Genomic DNA, 15946 nt, shown 5'->3' on the forward strand with positions numbered 1-15946 from the left:
CTAAAACTCGGAGGTGCCGTAGTTTCGGTGCTTGATCGGTCGGGCCGTGGAGACGTACGACTACATCAACCAAACGCTTCCGTTGTCGATCTACAAGGGTACGTAGATCACACTCTCCCCTCTCGTTGCTATGCATCACCATGATCTTGCGTGTGCGTAGGAAATTTTTTGAAATTACTACGTTCCCCAACACTTAATACACTAGATGCATGCTGGATAGCGGACGATGTGTGGAGTAATAGTAGTAGATGCAAGCAGGAGTCGGTCTACTAATCTTGGACGTGATGCCTATCTAATGATCATTGTCTGGATATCGTCATGAGTATTTGAAGTTCTATCAATTGCCCAACAGTAATTTGTTCACCCACCTTTGCTATTTTTCTCGAGAGAAGCCACTAGTGAAACCTACGGCCCCGGGGTCTCTTTCTCATATATTTGCCTTTGCGATTTAATTTTTCCTTGCATTTATTTTCAGATCTATTAAACCAAAAATAGAAAAATACTTTGCTGCACTTTATTTTATTTGTGATCTATTTATTCAATCTATTACAACTTTCTCCCGTCCACGCACCAATTCGAGATGCAGTACCCCGGAAGGGATTGACAACCCCTTTAACACGTCGGGTTGCGAGAAGTTGTTATTTGTGTGAGGGTGCTGTTTACGTTGTGTTGCTTGGTTCTCCTACTGGTTCGATAACCTTGGTTTCATATCTGGGGGAAATACCTACCGCCGATGTGCTGCATCATCCCTTCCTCTTTGGGGAAATACCGACATAGCTTCAAGCGACATCAAGCCTCTACTAGACTAGCTCGTTAATCAAAGATGGTTAAGTCCTAACCATAGACATGTGTTGTCATTTGATGAATGAGATCACATTATTAGGAGAATGATGTGATGGACAAGACCCATCCGTTAGCTTAGCATATTGATCGTTAAGTTTTATTGCTATTGCTTTCTTCATGTCAAATACATATTCCTTCGACTATGAGATTATGCAACTCCCGGATACCAGAGGAATACCTTGTGTGCTATCAAACGTCACAATGTAACTAGGTGATTATAAAGATGCTCTATAGGTATCTCCGAAGGTGTTTGTTGGGTTGGCATAGATCGAGATTAGGATATTTCACTCCGAGTATCGGAGAGGTATCTCTGGGCCCTCTCGGTAATACACATCATGATAAGCCTTGCAAGCAATGTGACTAATGAGTTAGTTACGGGATGATGTATTACGGAACGAGTAAAGAGACTTGCTGGTAACGAGATTGAACTAGGTATGAAGATACCGACGATCGAATCTCGGGCAAGTAACATACCGATGACAAAGGGGATACCATATGTTGTCATTACGGTACGACCGATAAAGATCTTCGTAGAATATGTGGGAACCAATATGAGCATCCAGATTCCGCTGTTGGTTATTGACCAGAGAGGTGTCTCGGTCATGTCTACATAGTTCTCGAACCCGTAGGGTCCGCACGCTTAACGTTCGATGACGATTTTGTATTATATGAGTTATGTGATTTGGTGACCGAATGTTGTTCGGAGTCCCGGATGAGATCATGGACATGACGAGGAGTCTCAAAATGGTCGAGAGGTAACGATTCATATACTGGACGATGATATTCGGACATAGGAAGTGTTCCAGGGGTACCAGGTACATATCGGGTCACCGGAAGGGGTTCCGGACATCCCCCAGCAACTACATGGGCCTAATGGGGCAAGAAGGGGACAAACCAGCCCCTAGGGGGTTGTTGCGCCCCATGTACGCCAAAATAAGGGGGGAGGAAAGAGGGGGAGAGAGAAAGGAAGGGGAGCAATTCGGCCTCCCCCTTCCTTCTCTCCTCCTCCCTCCTTCCTTCCCCCTCCAGATGAATATGGAAGGGGGGAGACCGAATTGGGAGGTGCCCAAGCAGGATTCCTCCTACTTGGGGCGCACCCTTGGCTACCTATCCTCCCCTCCAACCTATATATATGAGGGAAGCGCTGCTAGAACACACTGTTGGGGAACGTAGTAATTTCAAAATTTTCCTACGCACACGCAAGATCATGGTGATGCATAGCAACGAGAGGGGAGAGTATGATCTACGTACCCTTGTAGATCGCAACGAAAGCGTTGACACAACGTAGAGGAAGTAGTCGTACGTCTTCTTCCCGATCCGACCGATCCAAGCACCGTTACTCCGGCACCTCCGAGTTCTTGGCACACGTACAGCTCGATGACGCTCCCCGGGCTCCGATCCAGAAAGCTTCGGGGATGAGTTCCGTCAGCACGACGGCGTGGTGACGATGATGATGTTCTACCAACGCAGGGCGTCGCCTAAGCACTACAACGATATGACTGAGGTGGAATATGGTGGCAGGGGGCACCGCACACGGCTAAGGAACGATCACGAGGATCAACTTGTGTGTTCTAGGGTGCCCCCTGCCTCCGTATATAAAGGAGCCAAGGGGAGGGGTGCGACCGGCCAGGAGGTGGGCGCAGGAGGAGTCCTACTCCCTCTGGGAGTAGGATTCCCCCCCCCCAATCCTAGTTGGAATAGGATTCGCTGAGGGGGAAAGAGAGAGAGGGGGGCCGACCACCTCTCCTTGTCCTAATAGGACTAGGGGAGGGGGGAGGCGCGCGGCCCATCTTGGGCTGCCCCTTCTCCTTTCCACTAAAGCCCATTAAGGCCCATATAGCTCCCGGGGGGTTCCGGTAACCTCCCGGTACTCCGGTAAAATCCCGATTTCACCCGGAACACTTCCGATATCCAAACATAGGCTTCCAATATATCAATCTTTATGTCTCAACCATTCCGAGACTCCTCGTCATGTCCGTGATCACATCCGGGACTCCGAACTAACTTCGGTACATCAAAATGCATAAACTCATAATAACTGTTATCGTAACTTTAAGCATGCGGACCCTACGGTTCGAGAACAATGTAGACATGACCGAGACACGTCTCCGGTCAATAACAAATAGCGGGACCTGGATGCCCATATTGGCTCCTACATATTCTACGAAGATCTTTATCGGTCAGACCGCATAACAACATACGTTGTTCCCTTTGTCATCGGTATGTTACTTGCCCGAGATTCGATCGTCGGTATCCAATACCTAGTTCAATCTCGTTACCGGCAAGTCTCTTTACTCGTTCTGTAATACATCATCTCACAACTAACATATTAGTTGTAATGCTTGCAAGGCTTATGTGATGTGCATTACCGAGAGGGCCCAGAGATACCTCTCCGACAATCGGAGTGACAAATCCTAATCTCGAAATACGCCAACCCAACATCTACCTTTGGAGACACCTGTAATGCTCCTTTATAATCACCAAGTTACGTTGTGACGTTTGGTAGCACCCAAAGTGTTCCTCCGGCAAACGGGAGTTGCATAATCTCATAGTCATAGGAACATGTATAAGTCATGAAGAAAGCAATAGCAACATACTAAACGATCGGGTGCTAAGCTAATGGAATGGGTCATGTCAATCAGATCAGTCAACTAATGATGTGATCCCGTTAATCAAATAACAACTCCTTTGTCTATGGTTAGGAAACATAACCATATTTGATTAACGAGCTAGTCTAGTAGAGGCATACTAGTGACACTCTGTTTGTCTATGTATTCACACATGTATTATGTTTCCGGTTAATACAATTCTAGCATGAATAATAAACATTTATCATGAAATAAGGAAATAAATAATAACTTTATTATTGCCTCTAGGGCATATTTCCTTCACACACAACAACGATTCTTAGCCGTGTGTGGTGCCTCCCTCCACAGTTTACGCCTCTGGCCATATTGTCGTAGTGCTTAGACGAAGCCCTGCGCGGATCACTTCACCATCACCGTCACCACGCCGTCGTGCTGACGAAACTTTCCCTCGACACTTTGCTGGATCAAGAGTTCGATGGACGTCATCAAGCTGAACGTGTGCAGAACTCTGAGGTGTCGTACGTTTGGTGCTTGATCGGTCGGAACGAGAAGAAGTTCGACTACATCAACCACGTTGTCAAACTCTTCCACTTTCGGTCTACGAGGGTACGTTGACACACTCTCCCCCTCTCGTTGCTATGCATCTCCTAGATAGATCTTGTGTGAGCGTAGAATTTTTTTGAAATTACATGCTCCATTTCCCAATAGTAATAAGTAGATGATGGGTTGCTAGACTGACAGAAGCTTAAACCCTAGTTTATGCGCTGCTTCGTAAGGGGCTGATTTGGATCCACATGTTTCATGATATGGTTAGATTTATCTTAATTCTTCTTTCGTAGTTGCCGATGCTTGCGAGAGGGATTAATCATAAGTAAGGACAACACCTAAGCACTGGGCCACCCACATATCAAATTATTAAATTAACGAACACAAATCATATGAGCATGATGAAAACTAACTTGACAGTGATTCCCATGTGTCCTCGGGAGCACTTTGTTTTAGATTTTGACCGTTCGACGTCATGACTTCGCGAGGGCGATGGTGGCGTAGAATAATAAAGCTTTACACCCTTCCTTCGCACGATGTTCTGCGTGTTGTTGGGTAATTGATTTGGTTGCTAGTTTGTTCAAGTGGGAACGGTATGGCAGTGAGTGACATATTCCTATGGTGGACCTATGTCCTCAGAATCCGCTGTTGTGACGACATTGGCTCCAGCGTCGGTGCGGAGCTCGGAAGATAGTGCAGGAGTGGACGAAGATAGCGGTCTGCGTTAGCGGCAACTAGAAGACGGTGGATCATGTGATGGGTTCATGGTTGACAACTAGCATGTATAGTTTCCTTCTCCAACATCATCATCGAGTCGGGGTGCCAGATCTAAAGTTTGGCGACGTGCACGGGGTGCTGTCCCGTCCAGATTCTTTTTCAACAGGCATGGCCTCACTTTTGGTAAGTTGGGAGATCTGAAAAGCCGCATATCAACAATGGAGTCATGCCGAGCTTGGTTGAAGAGGCGATCCACCATATTTTCCTTCTATGACTGTTGCGGTGCCATAGGTGGAGGATGTGCGTTGGCGTCAAGCTTACAAGGATTCTTTTGTCTTGATTGTAAATTTCCTTCTTGGATAACGGTCCTTTGTGTAAAGGGTAGAGTTTTGTTGTCTTTTTTCAGATCTGCCAGGTCGGTATTTAGGTGGCATGTAACGTTTTTTTTGCTTAAATGATCCAGATCTATTATTAAAGTTCACCGTAAATACGAAGCATCTCAAACATAATAAAAATTATATCGAGATTCTGAGACCATCGAACGATCATTATCACCGCTAGAACGAGTCGCCGGCGCACCGCTGTCGCTGCTCCCCTTCCGGAGTCGGCTTGACATTGATGATGACAGCCGGAAAGTCTTCGTGCATGTGCCCCTAAGGACCATCGCCCTGAAGTCATGGTCGTCGCTGTTGAACCCTTGAATAGATTTGAAATATCTGGTACCACACGAGGAGAGGCTACATGAATCTACGCCAGACCTCCTATTTACTCATGCAAAAACAAAAATATAATTCTAGTTAGTGTTTTATAAAATACTCCCATTATAAAGAAAAATATAAATTAAACAATCTTATAGAGTATTTCTTTACAGAAGGAGTAATTAACTTTGCACACTTATAATCAAACTCCAATAAACTTGATACTCACCAAAAATAGTCAATTTTCCTCGTAGTAAAAAAACATCTCTCAACTCCCAAGCTGGCACCACCGCACCTCGGCGAGACGGCGACCGTCTCCCTCGTGCCGTCGTCGTCGCCGGCGATGGCGTCCCAGCCACCGCCTCCACCCCACGAGCTCGACCTAGAGGCGTTCCTCCCGTCGTCTCCCGCCTCCTCCGACGCCGACGCCGACGCCGACGCCGATCACCGCCGCGCCGTCGACGACCTGCTCCTCCTCCTCTCCTCGTCCTCGTCCGACTCCGACGACGAGCCAACCCGTACGCCCAGCACCAACCACAAAGCTCTGACCCGCATCAAAGCCCCACCGCCGCCCGCTAAACCTTCCCCATCTCCTCTGCCATCGCCTTCCGCGTCCCCCCGGAGATCCACATCCGCATCGCCGTCGGCGACGCTCTCCTCCCTCGCCCCGAGAACCTTTTCCAACGCCGCCGCCGCCTCGTCGAGGCCGCTCCCCTCGCTCTTCCGGGATGTCCGCCCCAGCCCCAAACCCGGCGCCGCCCTCGCTGCCGCCGCCGCCGCGTCCCGTGCTGTTCTCACCCCGCACGCCGCTGCAGTTAGGTCGCGGCGCACCGCCTCCGCGCCCATCGAGAAGCTCCTCGACCAAGCCTCCGAGGCAGAGGAAGTAGCTGACAAGGCCAGTGAGGAAGTGGTTGCTAGGGTGACCGTGGAAACTGTCGGCGGGGATGGGGTTGAAGAATTGGAAGAGGACAAAAAACACGGAGAAGTGGGGACTGAAGAGAATTCCAAGCCCTCAGAATCGGTGGGCGGAGGCAATGTCGATTCTGGTGCCGCGGAGAATTTCGATGTGCAGGAGCAACTTGGGAGTCAAATTGGGCTTGTTGATCAGGAAAATAGTGATGAGCAAATTAGAGATGGAAATTTGGTGGAATCTGTTGAGATTGTGGATCAGGATGGGTCAGTGTCCGATGAAAAGACTGAGGACGGGCTAGAGGTTGAAGTTGAATGTTCTGACACTGATTTGGAAGAGCAAGCGGAATCTGAGGGGATCATCGATAGGGTGGTCGAAGAGAGGTTGGAGATGAGCAGGATGGCTGAAGAAAATGCGGAGGAAAGGCGAAAGGCACCAATGAAACAGTTGAAGCGGGCCGAGGAGTTCGAGAAGAGGCAGGCCTCATTTGGGCAGCACTGGGAGGAGGGAGCAGCGGCACAACCCATGCGCCTGGAGAGGATTGGGAAGGGCCAACCAGCTATTGGTTACATGCAGATCGAGGTGGACAACCCGATAACTCGTGCCATGGCTTCTCCATCTTTTAGACAGGAACATGGCTCTCCTCAGGTCTTAGCAGTACATAGGAGCTATATTGCGACGGGTATGTCCAATGGATCTGTTATCATTGTCCCAAGCGAATACTCCATCCATCAAGCTGATGATACAGATGCAAAGGTTAGTCATTGCCTCCTTGGTGCTGTTGTGCATATTGTCTGTTTGGTCAAATACTACATGGTTTATTGGTATGCTTCAGATGTTGGACTTCAAGATGTTTCAGTATTAATTATGTGGTATGGATTTGAAGATGATTCATTAGAATACCAAACTTCGATACAAACATGGCATTTAGCATTTAGGTAGAACTTTAAAAGCATACAAAATCTTAGATATGGGGCAGAAACTAGAAGGTGCCCACCAGGAATCTGCTAAAGTGACTCATTTGCATCTGAGCCCTATTAACATGACAGAAATTACAATTGCTGCAGTGCTATGCATCAGTGACAGTAACCCTTGGAATAAATCTGCATAATAGCTTGTTATTTTCGTCAATCCATCTGGTTGTATAATAGGGAATAAAGAAGAGAACACTGCTTGCAGCACAGAATAAAAAAAACTCATCTGAATGAATGCAGTACATTGGTATTGCCAGCAGGACTTATGCATAACCCTGTCAGATATGCACATTTTATGGTGTTGCCAGAAGTTGACCCCGTGGGGTTTATGCACACACTAAAAAAATTGTGGGGTCTATTCCTTGTTCTCATAATGGAGTGTAGGCCAAGGAATACCACATCCTCCATAGTGAGGCCACTTATAGTCTTTAGCAGTTGATGGCAACAAAAGAAGAGAAGGGTTACCTTGGTATTTTTATTAAATGGCTCGGTACTCAAATATTCGTATATTCAAAGCAACCATCCTTTTGTGCCAGAATCTAATTACACCAAATTCGATTGATTTAACATAATTTCAATTGCAAAAGCTGTTTGATTGTATTACATTTAAGTAAGCACAACCAATGCCTTGAAGATGATTATGATACATCTCTATGTTCTTTTAAGGACAAGGAACCGGAAGAAACTGTTGTTTTTTTATGTTTAGCTCGCCCAAATCATCAAGGCATTTTTAACTCTTTGTTCTACAGTTCCTCAATCTATGCACAGTCGACCCTTGTTTTCTCTTCTCTTGCTTGCTCGTTGAAAATTATTGTTTTTCCAAGATAGTGCATGAACTCGAAAAGTATCTTCTGGATTTGTGCTTACTGCACATTTCATGTGTTTGCCAGTCATATAATAACTCAGTCGCTGCACATATAGCTATTAATCTTATAAGCCAGTAACCAGTTGCTATCAAAAAATCTTGTTGGATGAACCCTGGAAAATAGTAAAACTGTAATACTTGTTATGGTTTGAAATGAGGACAGCTTTCCTAGATTAGTGGCTCTGAAGTCCTGAGAATTCTATGTCACTTTGATTTTTCGGTCTATAAAGACTGCTTTTATAATTTCAGATGTTGTTCTTTTGGAACCAAGGTGTGAAAACTCAATCACCAGTGACTGCCATGTGCTTTAACCCGCAAGGGGATCTTCTGCTAGTAGGATATGGTGATGGTCATATGACAATTTGGGATGTACAGAAGGCTACTGCAGCAAAAGTCATATATGGTGGGCATACAGCTGTAGTGCATGTTTGTTTTATCTGCCAATCTAAAGCCATCACTGGTGATTCAAAAGGGCTTGTTCTTCTGCACACATTCTTGATTATCCCTGTCATTAATCGCTTGACTGTCAAGGGAACCCAGGTATGTAGAAACATCATTTTGTCCATTGTGCACATATTAACCCACTCGATCCCCTGTTAAATATATGTCTGCTCTGACAAAACTTAACTACACTTTGCCAGCGCCTTTTTGATGGACATACTGGAATCGTGCTCTCAGCCTGCCCTCTTCTAGCGGATGAATCCTTTGGTTCTGGCAACTCATCTATGCAAGGCAACCTAATAACTTCCTCGAGTGGTGGTCTTGGGAGCATGATGGGAGGTTTAGTTGGAGTAGATTCTGGACGGAAGTTTTTCAATGAAGGTTCTTCTCCAATGGAGGATGGTGTTACAGTCATGTTCATTATGCATCAACATGCTCTTGTGGTATGGGTGATATATTTTACTATCTGTTATGCTGTGAACTCATAATTGTGGTAACTCTTGTACTGCTTGATGATGTTCTGTGGTTCTCCTGCTAGGTTAGACTCCGCACCAACAGTGACCACGTTGACCATATTGAGACCTTCTCTAGACCAGAAGGAGCACGAGAAGGGTCAATTGCCTATGCTGCATGGAAATACACATCATCCTCGAGTGATTCATCGCCAATTGGTAAGATTAGACCTCCTTAGACATTGACAATGATCGGTAGTTCCTTATATTGGTAAATTGTAGTTTCTTGGGCTAAAGATGACAACATTATATAGATGAAGAGCCAGTATCTTGGCTTGCGCTTGTCTGGGACCGTCAAGTGCAAGTGGCAAAGTTTGTTAAATCAAAGGTGATCAAACACAAGGACTGGAATCATGATAGTGCCGCCGTTGGTGTTGCTTGGTTAAATGATCAGGCATGCAAAAGTCTCCCCTTTTGGTTATTCATTTAGTTTATGTTCTTTTCCCAGTTGTAAAATCAAGTTAATCTTTTTTTCCCATCCAGATGTTAGCTGTCCTTAACTTGAGAGGGCAGCTCTGCCTGTTCTCAAAAGATGGCAGTGAGCTTCGCAGGACTATCTTTATTCTTGATGGTTTGGTCTTCGATGACAGCATACTGTACCATACACATTTTTCTAACAGGTTTGGTAACCCTGAGAGGCATTTTAACAACTCGGTAGCAGTAAGAGGTGCTACAGTATATATTCTTGGCCCAAGCTTTCTTACAGTTTCGCCACTTCTTCCATGGAAAGAGTGGATTGAAGCACTAAAGAGGGCTGGTGATTGGATGGGTGCAATGGACATGGCAATGAAGCTTTATGACGGTCACACACAGGGTGTTATTGATCTTCCGAGAACAGTTGATTCCATAAGGGAAGCCATAATGCCGTATCTAGTAGAGTTGCTGCTGTCATATATAGGTTATGTCTTTGAATATATTTCAATTGCATTGTCAAACCATACTGGAAAAGGGGGAGCAGCAGATGGCCTGATAGACGCCGATAGATCACTGCTGACAGAGAGAGAAGAACAATATGCTCGTGTAGGAGGGGTTGCAGTCGAGTTTTGTGTTCACATTGGACGGAATGACATCCTGTTTGATACAGTCTTCTCTAAGTTTGTTGCTGCTCAAAGTGGAGGTAGGCTTGTTCTAATTAACTCATATAAGAATTACAACCTTCCCATTTTGCTAAACTCTGATTTTATTTTGTTCATGCCTGAAGTTGACGCAGTCCTCCTTTCCGTGCTTAAAACAACTTTCTTTAGATCATTCGTTGTTACATCCTGTGTTCCTCCTTAATTTTTCTCTACAAGAATGCAAAGGAAGACAGTTTTCCTCTTTCTGTTCTAAGTTGCAGGCATTCTGTAAATCTCTTTTGGTGGTTGCTTTAATGGGTTCTAGTTGTGTAGCCAGGCATTTTTTCCCTTCCTTATGTTGCTTTGACTCTATTTAATTTGGAATGAGTTTACTTGCACTTTTGAAGATTCCACAGCCTTTTTTGAGGAAGATTTCAGAGGATATTTACATTTATATTTTCATGTGGAATAGTATAAGAAACGTATTGCGTATGTCAAGTTATCTGTTTGCTGATAAGATTGTGCACACACATGTTTCTGTTATTAAATTGCTGCTATAACTTAAAAAGGCTGACATGACATGAATAACAGGTATGTTTCTGGAGGTACTAGAGCCATATATGTTGAAAGATATGCTTGGTTCTTTACCACCTGAGGTGAGTTCCACTGAGGATTTTGTAGTGTTAGTACATAAATTTGCAAATTATGTAATCCACATATACACTTACACAGTTATACATTTATGCCAGTTTGATTTGTAGATCATGCAAGCTCTAGTAGAGCATTATAGTGGCAAAGGATGGTTGCAGCGAGTCGAACAATGCATTCTTCATATGGATATTTCATCACTGGATTTTAATCAGGTATACATAAAACTTGTATATCCAACTAGTGTAAGAAGTACATCTGTAGATCTTTCTCAGACATGTTTGGTGTTTCATTGTCTACATTCATTGTCCAAGAAAAAAAATCTTTTTCAGTTTCTTCTGGTACTATTTTTGTCGTTTGGACTAGTGTGTTCCACAATTATGCATCCACATGATATTGCTGTACTTGTTCTGTATGCAGGTAGTCAGACTCTGTCGTGAGCATGGGTTATATGGTGCTCTAATATATTTATTTAACCAAGGCTTGAATGATTTCCGTTCACCTCTAGAGGAACTTCTATCTGTTATCCAGAACGCTACTAGAAAAGATGCTACTTGGTATGTCATACTCTTGCCAGAAGGAGTTGTATTAAACTTGCCCATAATCACCTTGCTCATAGATGAGATAATAGTACACATTATGTTCTCAAGTTATTGATATGTGATTTGAGCATACTTATGTTATTCTGAAGTTCCTGATTGAATATCTGTTCTCGTAAATTGATTAATCAGAATTTGATAATTCTCTTAGCATTAGTTACTTGGCCATCATTGCAATTTACATGAATCTTCGTTCGACATGCATCTTTATGTTTTCTCTGGGATTTCTCTATGACATGCATGAGCGTGAACAAAAATGTTGATACTAAGCAAGGAAGCTCCCATGCTTTCAAAGGAAGTAGGCAAGAACCACAGTAGTACTTGGTTAGAGTTGCTTGATTTGGTTTGATATTGCTCGTGGGGTAGTTTTGTATATGCAATTGGTATTTCTGTTAGAATATTATACTAGTGCTAATAGAAGGCAAGTTTCTTACCATATTTTCACTTTAACAGCTACAGAATGCTTGTTTATCTGAAGTATTGCTTCCAGGGCCTAGCATTTCCTCCAGGTTAGTAGATTTACCATTCACGGTATCTTTTTTACCATTTCATTAATTCTATGCGAGTTTACTATGTTTTTCCTGTGCTGTTGGGCTTTTGGTGGGCCTAGAACCTTGCAAATTATGAAGTGTGTTAGTAAAACTATATGCTTAAATTGTGATTTTCTAAAATTTAAGAGTTCAGATTTACCATAAGATGCTTGGTGTTGTGTCAGCTTTTTTTCGAGAAAACGCAAAGAGCTTTGCGTTTCGTTGCATTGAAGAGAAGGGATATTACAACCCTCCTAGGAGGCTGGGGCTACAAAAGACTGTGTACTCGGTCAGTGGACGTCCCAGGACGTGGGCAGGACTACCCTGAGCCCCTTTGCCCCGGCTTGTGCCCAGCATTTGGCTTCCATCTTAATCCTATGCACTAATGCTTCTATCGATGGCCGTGTGTTTTCGAAAACACATTCATTGCGCTGCTTCCAGATCATCCAAGGGACTAGCATGGCTATGGACTGCAATCCTTTGCGCAGCGCGTGCGGTGTCCCTCCCTTCGTTCGCTGCCACCAGTCTGTAAGTGAGGGTTCGTTGTGTGGTGGCTGTGCTGGAATGCGCGTCCAGTCCAGGGTGGCGTGCCAGGCTTGCTACGCGAAAGGGCAGGTCAGGAGTAGGTGCTGGATGGTCTCCGGCTCTTGATCGCAGAGGAGGCATCTGGGGTGGTGTTGCAGGCCGCGACGGGCCAGCCGTTCTGCTGTCCAGCACCGGTCTTGGCTGGCCAGCCAATGGAAGAATCGGACTCTGGGTGGCGCCCAACTCTTCCATGTCAGCTTCCATGAGGGGCATCTCGTGGATCCATGAAAGGTCGCAGCGTAGCAGGACTGCGCCGTGTAAGTGCCGTTTGCCGTCCACCTCCAGAGCATTTGGCCAGGAGCATTTGTGAGGGTGATGCGCTGCACGGCCTGCCAAAGCCTCAGGTATTGCCCAATTTCATGTATCCCAAGCACTCCCTGGATGTCTCATGCCCAAGCGTTGCCTGTTAGGGCCTCCGCCACCGTTCTCACCTTGCGCCTCCGCTTGGGTATGCACTGGTAAAGCGCAGGGGCGATCTCGCGGATGGATTGCCCCTGGAGCCAGCGGTCGTCCCAGAACAGGGCCGTCAATCCGTCACCGAGGATCATGGTGGTGGAGGCAAAGAACAGCGCGCGCTCCTCTGTAGTGAACTGCAAGTCAAGCCCTTGCCATGCGCGGTTGTCGTCCGTGCGAGTGTACCACAACCATCGCAACCGCAGTGCCAGGCCAGCGCGCTCCAGGTCCCGTATCCCCAGGCCGCCATATTCCAGTGGACGACAAACATGACGCCAGTTGACGTGGCAGTGCCCGCCATTGGCAGTTGCACGTTCGGCCCATAGGAAGCCCCGTTGTATCTTCTCCAGCTGCCTCAGGGTCTTCTTGGGGGGGGGGGGGCGAAGGCGAGCAGTTGGTGAACCGGGATGGCCTCAAGCACCGCTTTGACCAATGCGAGCCGTCCAGCCTTATTCATGAGCCATGCTTTCCAAGTTGGAAGCCTGGCTGCCACCGAATCCACGAGGGGTTGGAGCTGGGCGGCCGTGGGACGGCGCAATGTGAGCGGAATGCCGAGGTAGGTGATGGGCAGGTCGGCCGTCCTGCATCCGACATGGGCGATCGCTGCGGCCGCGTCGGGGTCGCCATGAAGGATGGTGGCCGAGCTCTTGGCGTAGTTCAGCTGGAGGCCGCTAGCTTCACCGAAGAGTGTAAGTATGCCCTTGATGGCCTCCATGTCTCCCGGTGTGGCGTGGCAGAAGAGCATCACATCGTCGGCGTATAAGGAGATGGCCGGAATGGCTTGTCGGGGGTGCAGCTGTTGCAGGACGCCGGACTCGTGTGCGCGGCAGATGAGGCGTCCGAGGGTGTCCACGGCGAGCACGAAGAGCTGTGGCGACACGGGGTCGCCCTGTCGCAGTCCGCATCGGTGCCAAATCGGCGGCCCTGGCTCGCCGTTCAGCATGATCCTGGTGCTCGAGGTCGAAAGTAGTATCGCAAGCCACTCCCGGAACCGAGGCCCGAACCCGTACCGATCCAGCACCTCGAAGAGGAAGGGCCAGGATAGGGAGTCGAAGGCTCGCGTGAGGTCAAGTTTGAGCATGACTCTAGGGGCCCCGAGTTGGTGCAACAGCTTCATGGATTGTCTGACCAGGACAAAATTGTCGTGGAGGCTCCGACCTGGGATGAATGCATTCTGGTTGCAGCTGACCAGGTCGCCCAACCTTGGCGCAAGGCGAAGCGAGAGTACTTTTGCGAAGATCTTGGCCACGAGGTGTATCAGGCATATCGGTCGGTAGTCGCGGAGCTGACAGGCATCGGCGCGCTTCGGGAGCAGGGTCAACAGGGCCTGGTTAAGTTTGCTGAAGCCGCGACCGCGCAGCAGAAAGAGCTGATGGAAGATGTCCAGGAAGTCCTGTTTGACCATACTCCAGCATGCCCGCAAGAACTCGGCTGTAAATCCGTCAGGCCCAAGCGCCTTGCGTGCTGGGAGGCTTTTGACGGCATCCCATATCTCCTCAGGGATGAATGGGGCGTCGAGGCAAGTCAGGTCGCGAGGCTCAATGAGCTGCGATAGATCCAGCGAGTGACCGCGGGTGGGGGCCGAGCCCAGCAGCTCGTCGAAATGAGATAAAGCCGCCTGCGCCATCCCTTCCTGGTCCGCGATCACGTGTCCAGCCATGGTGAGGCTGTGGATGTGGTTCTTCTGCCAGCGGAAAGAGCACTGTCGATGGAAGAATGTCGTGTTGGCGTCTCCATCCTTGAGCGTGGTGATGCGTGCCCGCTGCCTCGCAATCGTGCGTTCGAACGACGCAAGCCCAAGGTATGATATTTTCAGCTGCCTCCGCAACCAGTCCTCGGGGGGCGAGAGCACCCGATCCTCCTGGGCCTTGTCAAATCGCGAGATCAGCTCACGGGATATGGCCATCGTGTCGCGAATGTTCCCTTTTGACCTCGCGCTCCAGCTGGTCAGCTTGCGGGCAGTGGCCTGGAGGCGGAGAGCCGAGCGCCGAAAGGATCCGGGTCTTGCACCGATCCCCAGGCTGCGGCCACCGTTTCATGGAACCCATCCAGCCGCAGCCAAAAGTCCTCGAAGCGGAAGCGTCGGTGCGCTGCGTGCGTGGGCGAGCAGTCGAGGAGGAGGGGGCAGTGGCCTGAGACGACAGAGGCAAGGCAGCGCAGGTGGCAATCGCCGTGTGCGTCTTCCCAGTCCGATGTGCAAAACACACGATCCAGGTGCACGAGGGTGGGCCGGGACTGCTCGTTGGACCAAGTGAATCGACGTCCATTGAGGTACATCTCCTTCAGCGCGAGGTCGTTGACGAGGCGACGAAATCTGCCCATCATGCGGCGGCACAAGTTGCCATTGTTCTTGTCGTCATCGCGCAGAATTAAGTTGAAGTCACCGCATAACATCCAAGGCCCAGGGCAGTCTATGCGTATCTCTCATAGTTCTTGCATGAAGGAGACCTTGTCAGCGTCTTCTTGGGGGCCATAGACCACCGTTAGCCACCACGGCGCGCCGGTGGCCGTGGTCACCTTGGCCGTTATGGCGTTCGTGGTGAACATAGGATTCGTGATGGTCACGGCCCTGCTCTTCCACGCGAGCAGTATGCCACCCCGCGTGCCCAGGGCCGGTAGGTACGTGTAGTCATCGAATTCTGAGCCAAGGGTGTCGAGGACAACGGACGAGCAGACCAAAGCCATTTTAGTTTCTTGTAGGCATACAATGGAGGCCACAGTAGTATCAAGCAGCGATCGGATAGCGGAGCGTCGAGCTCGCGCGTTAAGGCAGCGGACGTTCCAGACTGCGATCCTGAGGTTGTGATCCATGGGTGCACATGGTCGACGGTGTCTGCTGCTCGTGCGGCCTAGGGCGAGCCGGCCGCTACCGCGCGTGCCACTGGAGCTGTCGTAGCGGCCATGTCCGTCGGGATGTCGCGGTCTACCAGGGTCGCAATGGCCGAGAGCACCGAGCACGGGATTGGAGCCGCGAACAGATCG

The 15946-nt window shown here is 48.1% G+C and overlaps 1 protein-coding gene across 1 annotated transcript in view; it reads left to right on the forward strand.

The window, feature by feature from the left end:
* Positions 1 to 15946, forward strand: part of LOC125519304 (vacuolar protein sorting-associated protein 8 homolog) — a 101549-nt gene that overhangs the window by 80356 nt on the left and 5247 nt on the right. The window contains exons 4-13 of the mRNA XM_048684155.1: positions 5631 to 7058; positions 8391 to 8681; positions 8783 to 9025; positions 9121 to 9253; positions 9349 to 9488; positions 9578 to 10211; positions 10741 to 10805; positions 10911 to 11012; positions 11218 to 11354; positions 11850 to 11905. Of these exons, the coding sequence (XP_048540112.1) occupies positions 5631 to 7058; positions 8391 to 8681; positions 8783 to 9025; positions 9121 to 9253; positions 9349 to 9488; positions 9578 to 10211; positions 10741 to 10805; positions 10911 to 11012; positions 11218 to 11354; positions 11850 to 11905 (3229 nt within the window). The remainder of the gene's footprint in view (positions 1 to 5630; positions 7059 to 8390; positions 8682 to 8782; positions 9026 to 9120; positions 9254 to 9348; positions 9489 to 9577; positions 10212 to 10740; positions 10806 to 10910; positions 11013 to 11217; positions 11355 to 11849; positions 11906 to 15946) is intronic.

This window comes from Triticum urartu, chromosome 7 (assembly GCF_003073215.2).
Source record: "Triticum urartu cultivar G1812 chromosome 7, Tu2.1, whole genome shotgun sequence".
NCBI classification, from domain to species: Eukaryota; Viridiplantae; Streptophyta; class Magnoliopsida; order Poales; family Poaceae; genus Triticum; species Triticum urartu.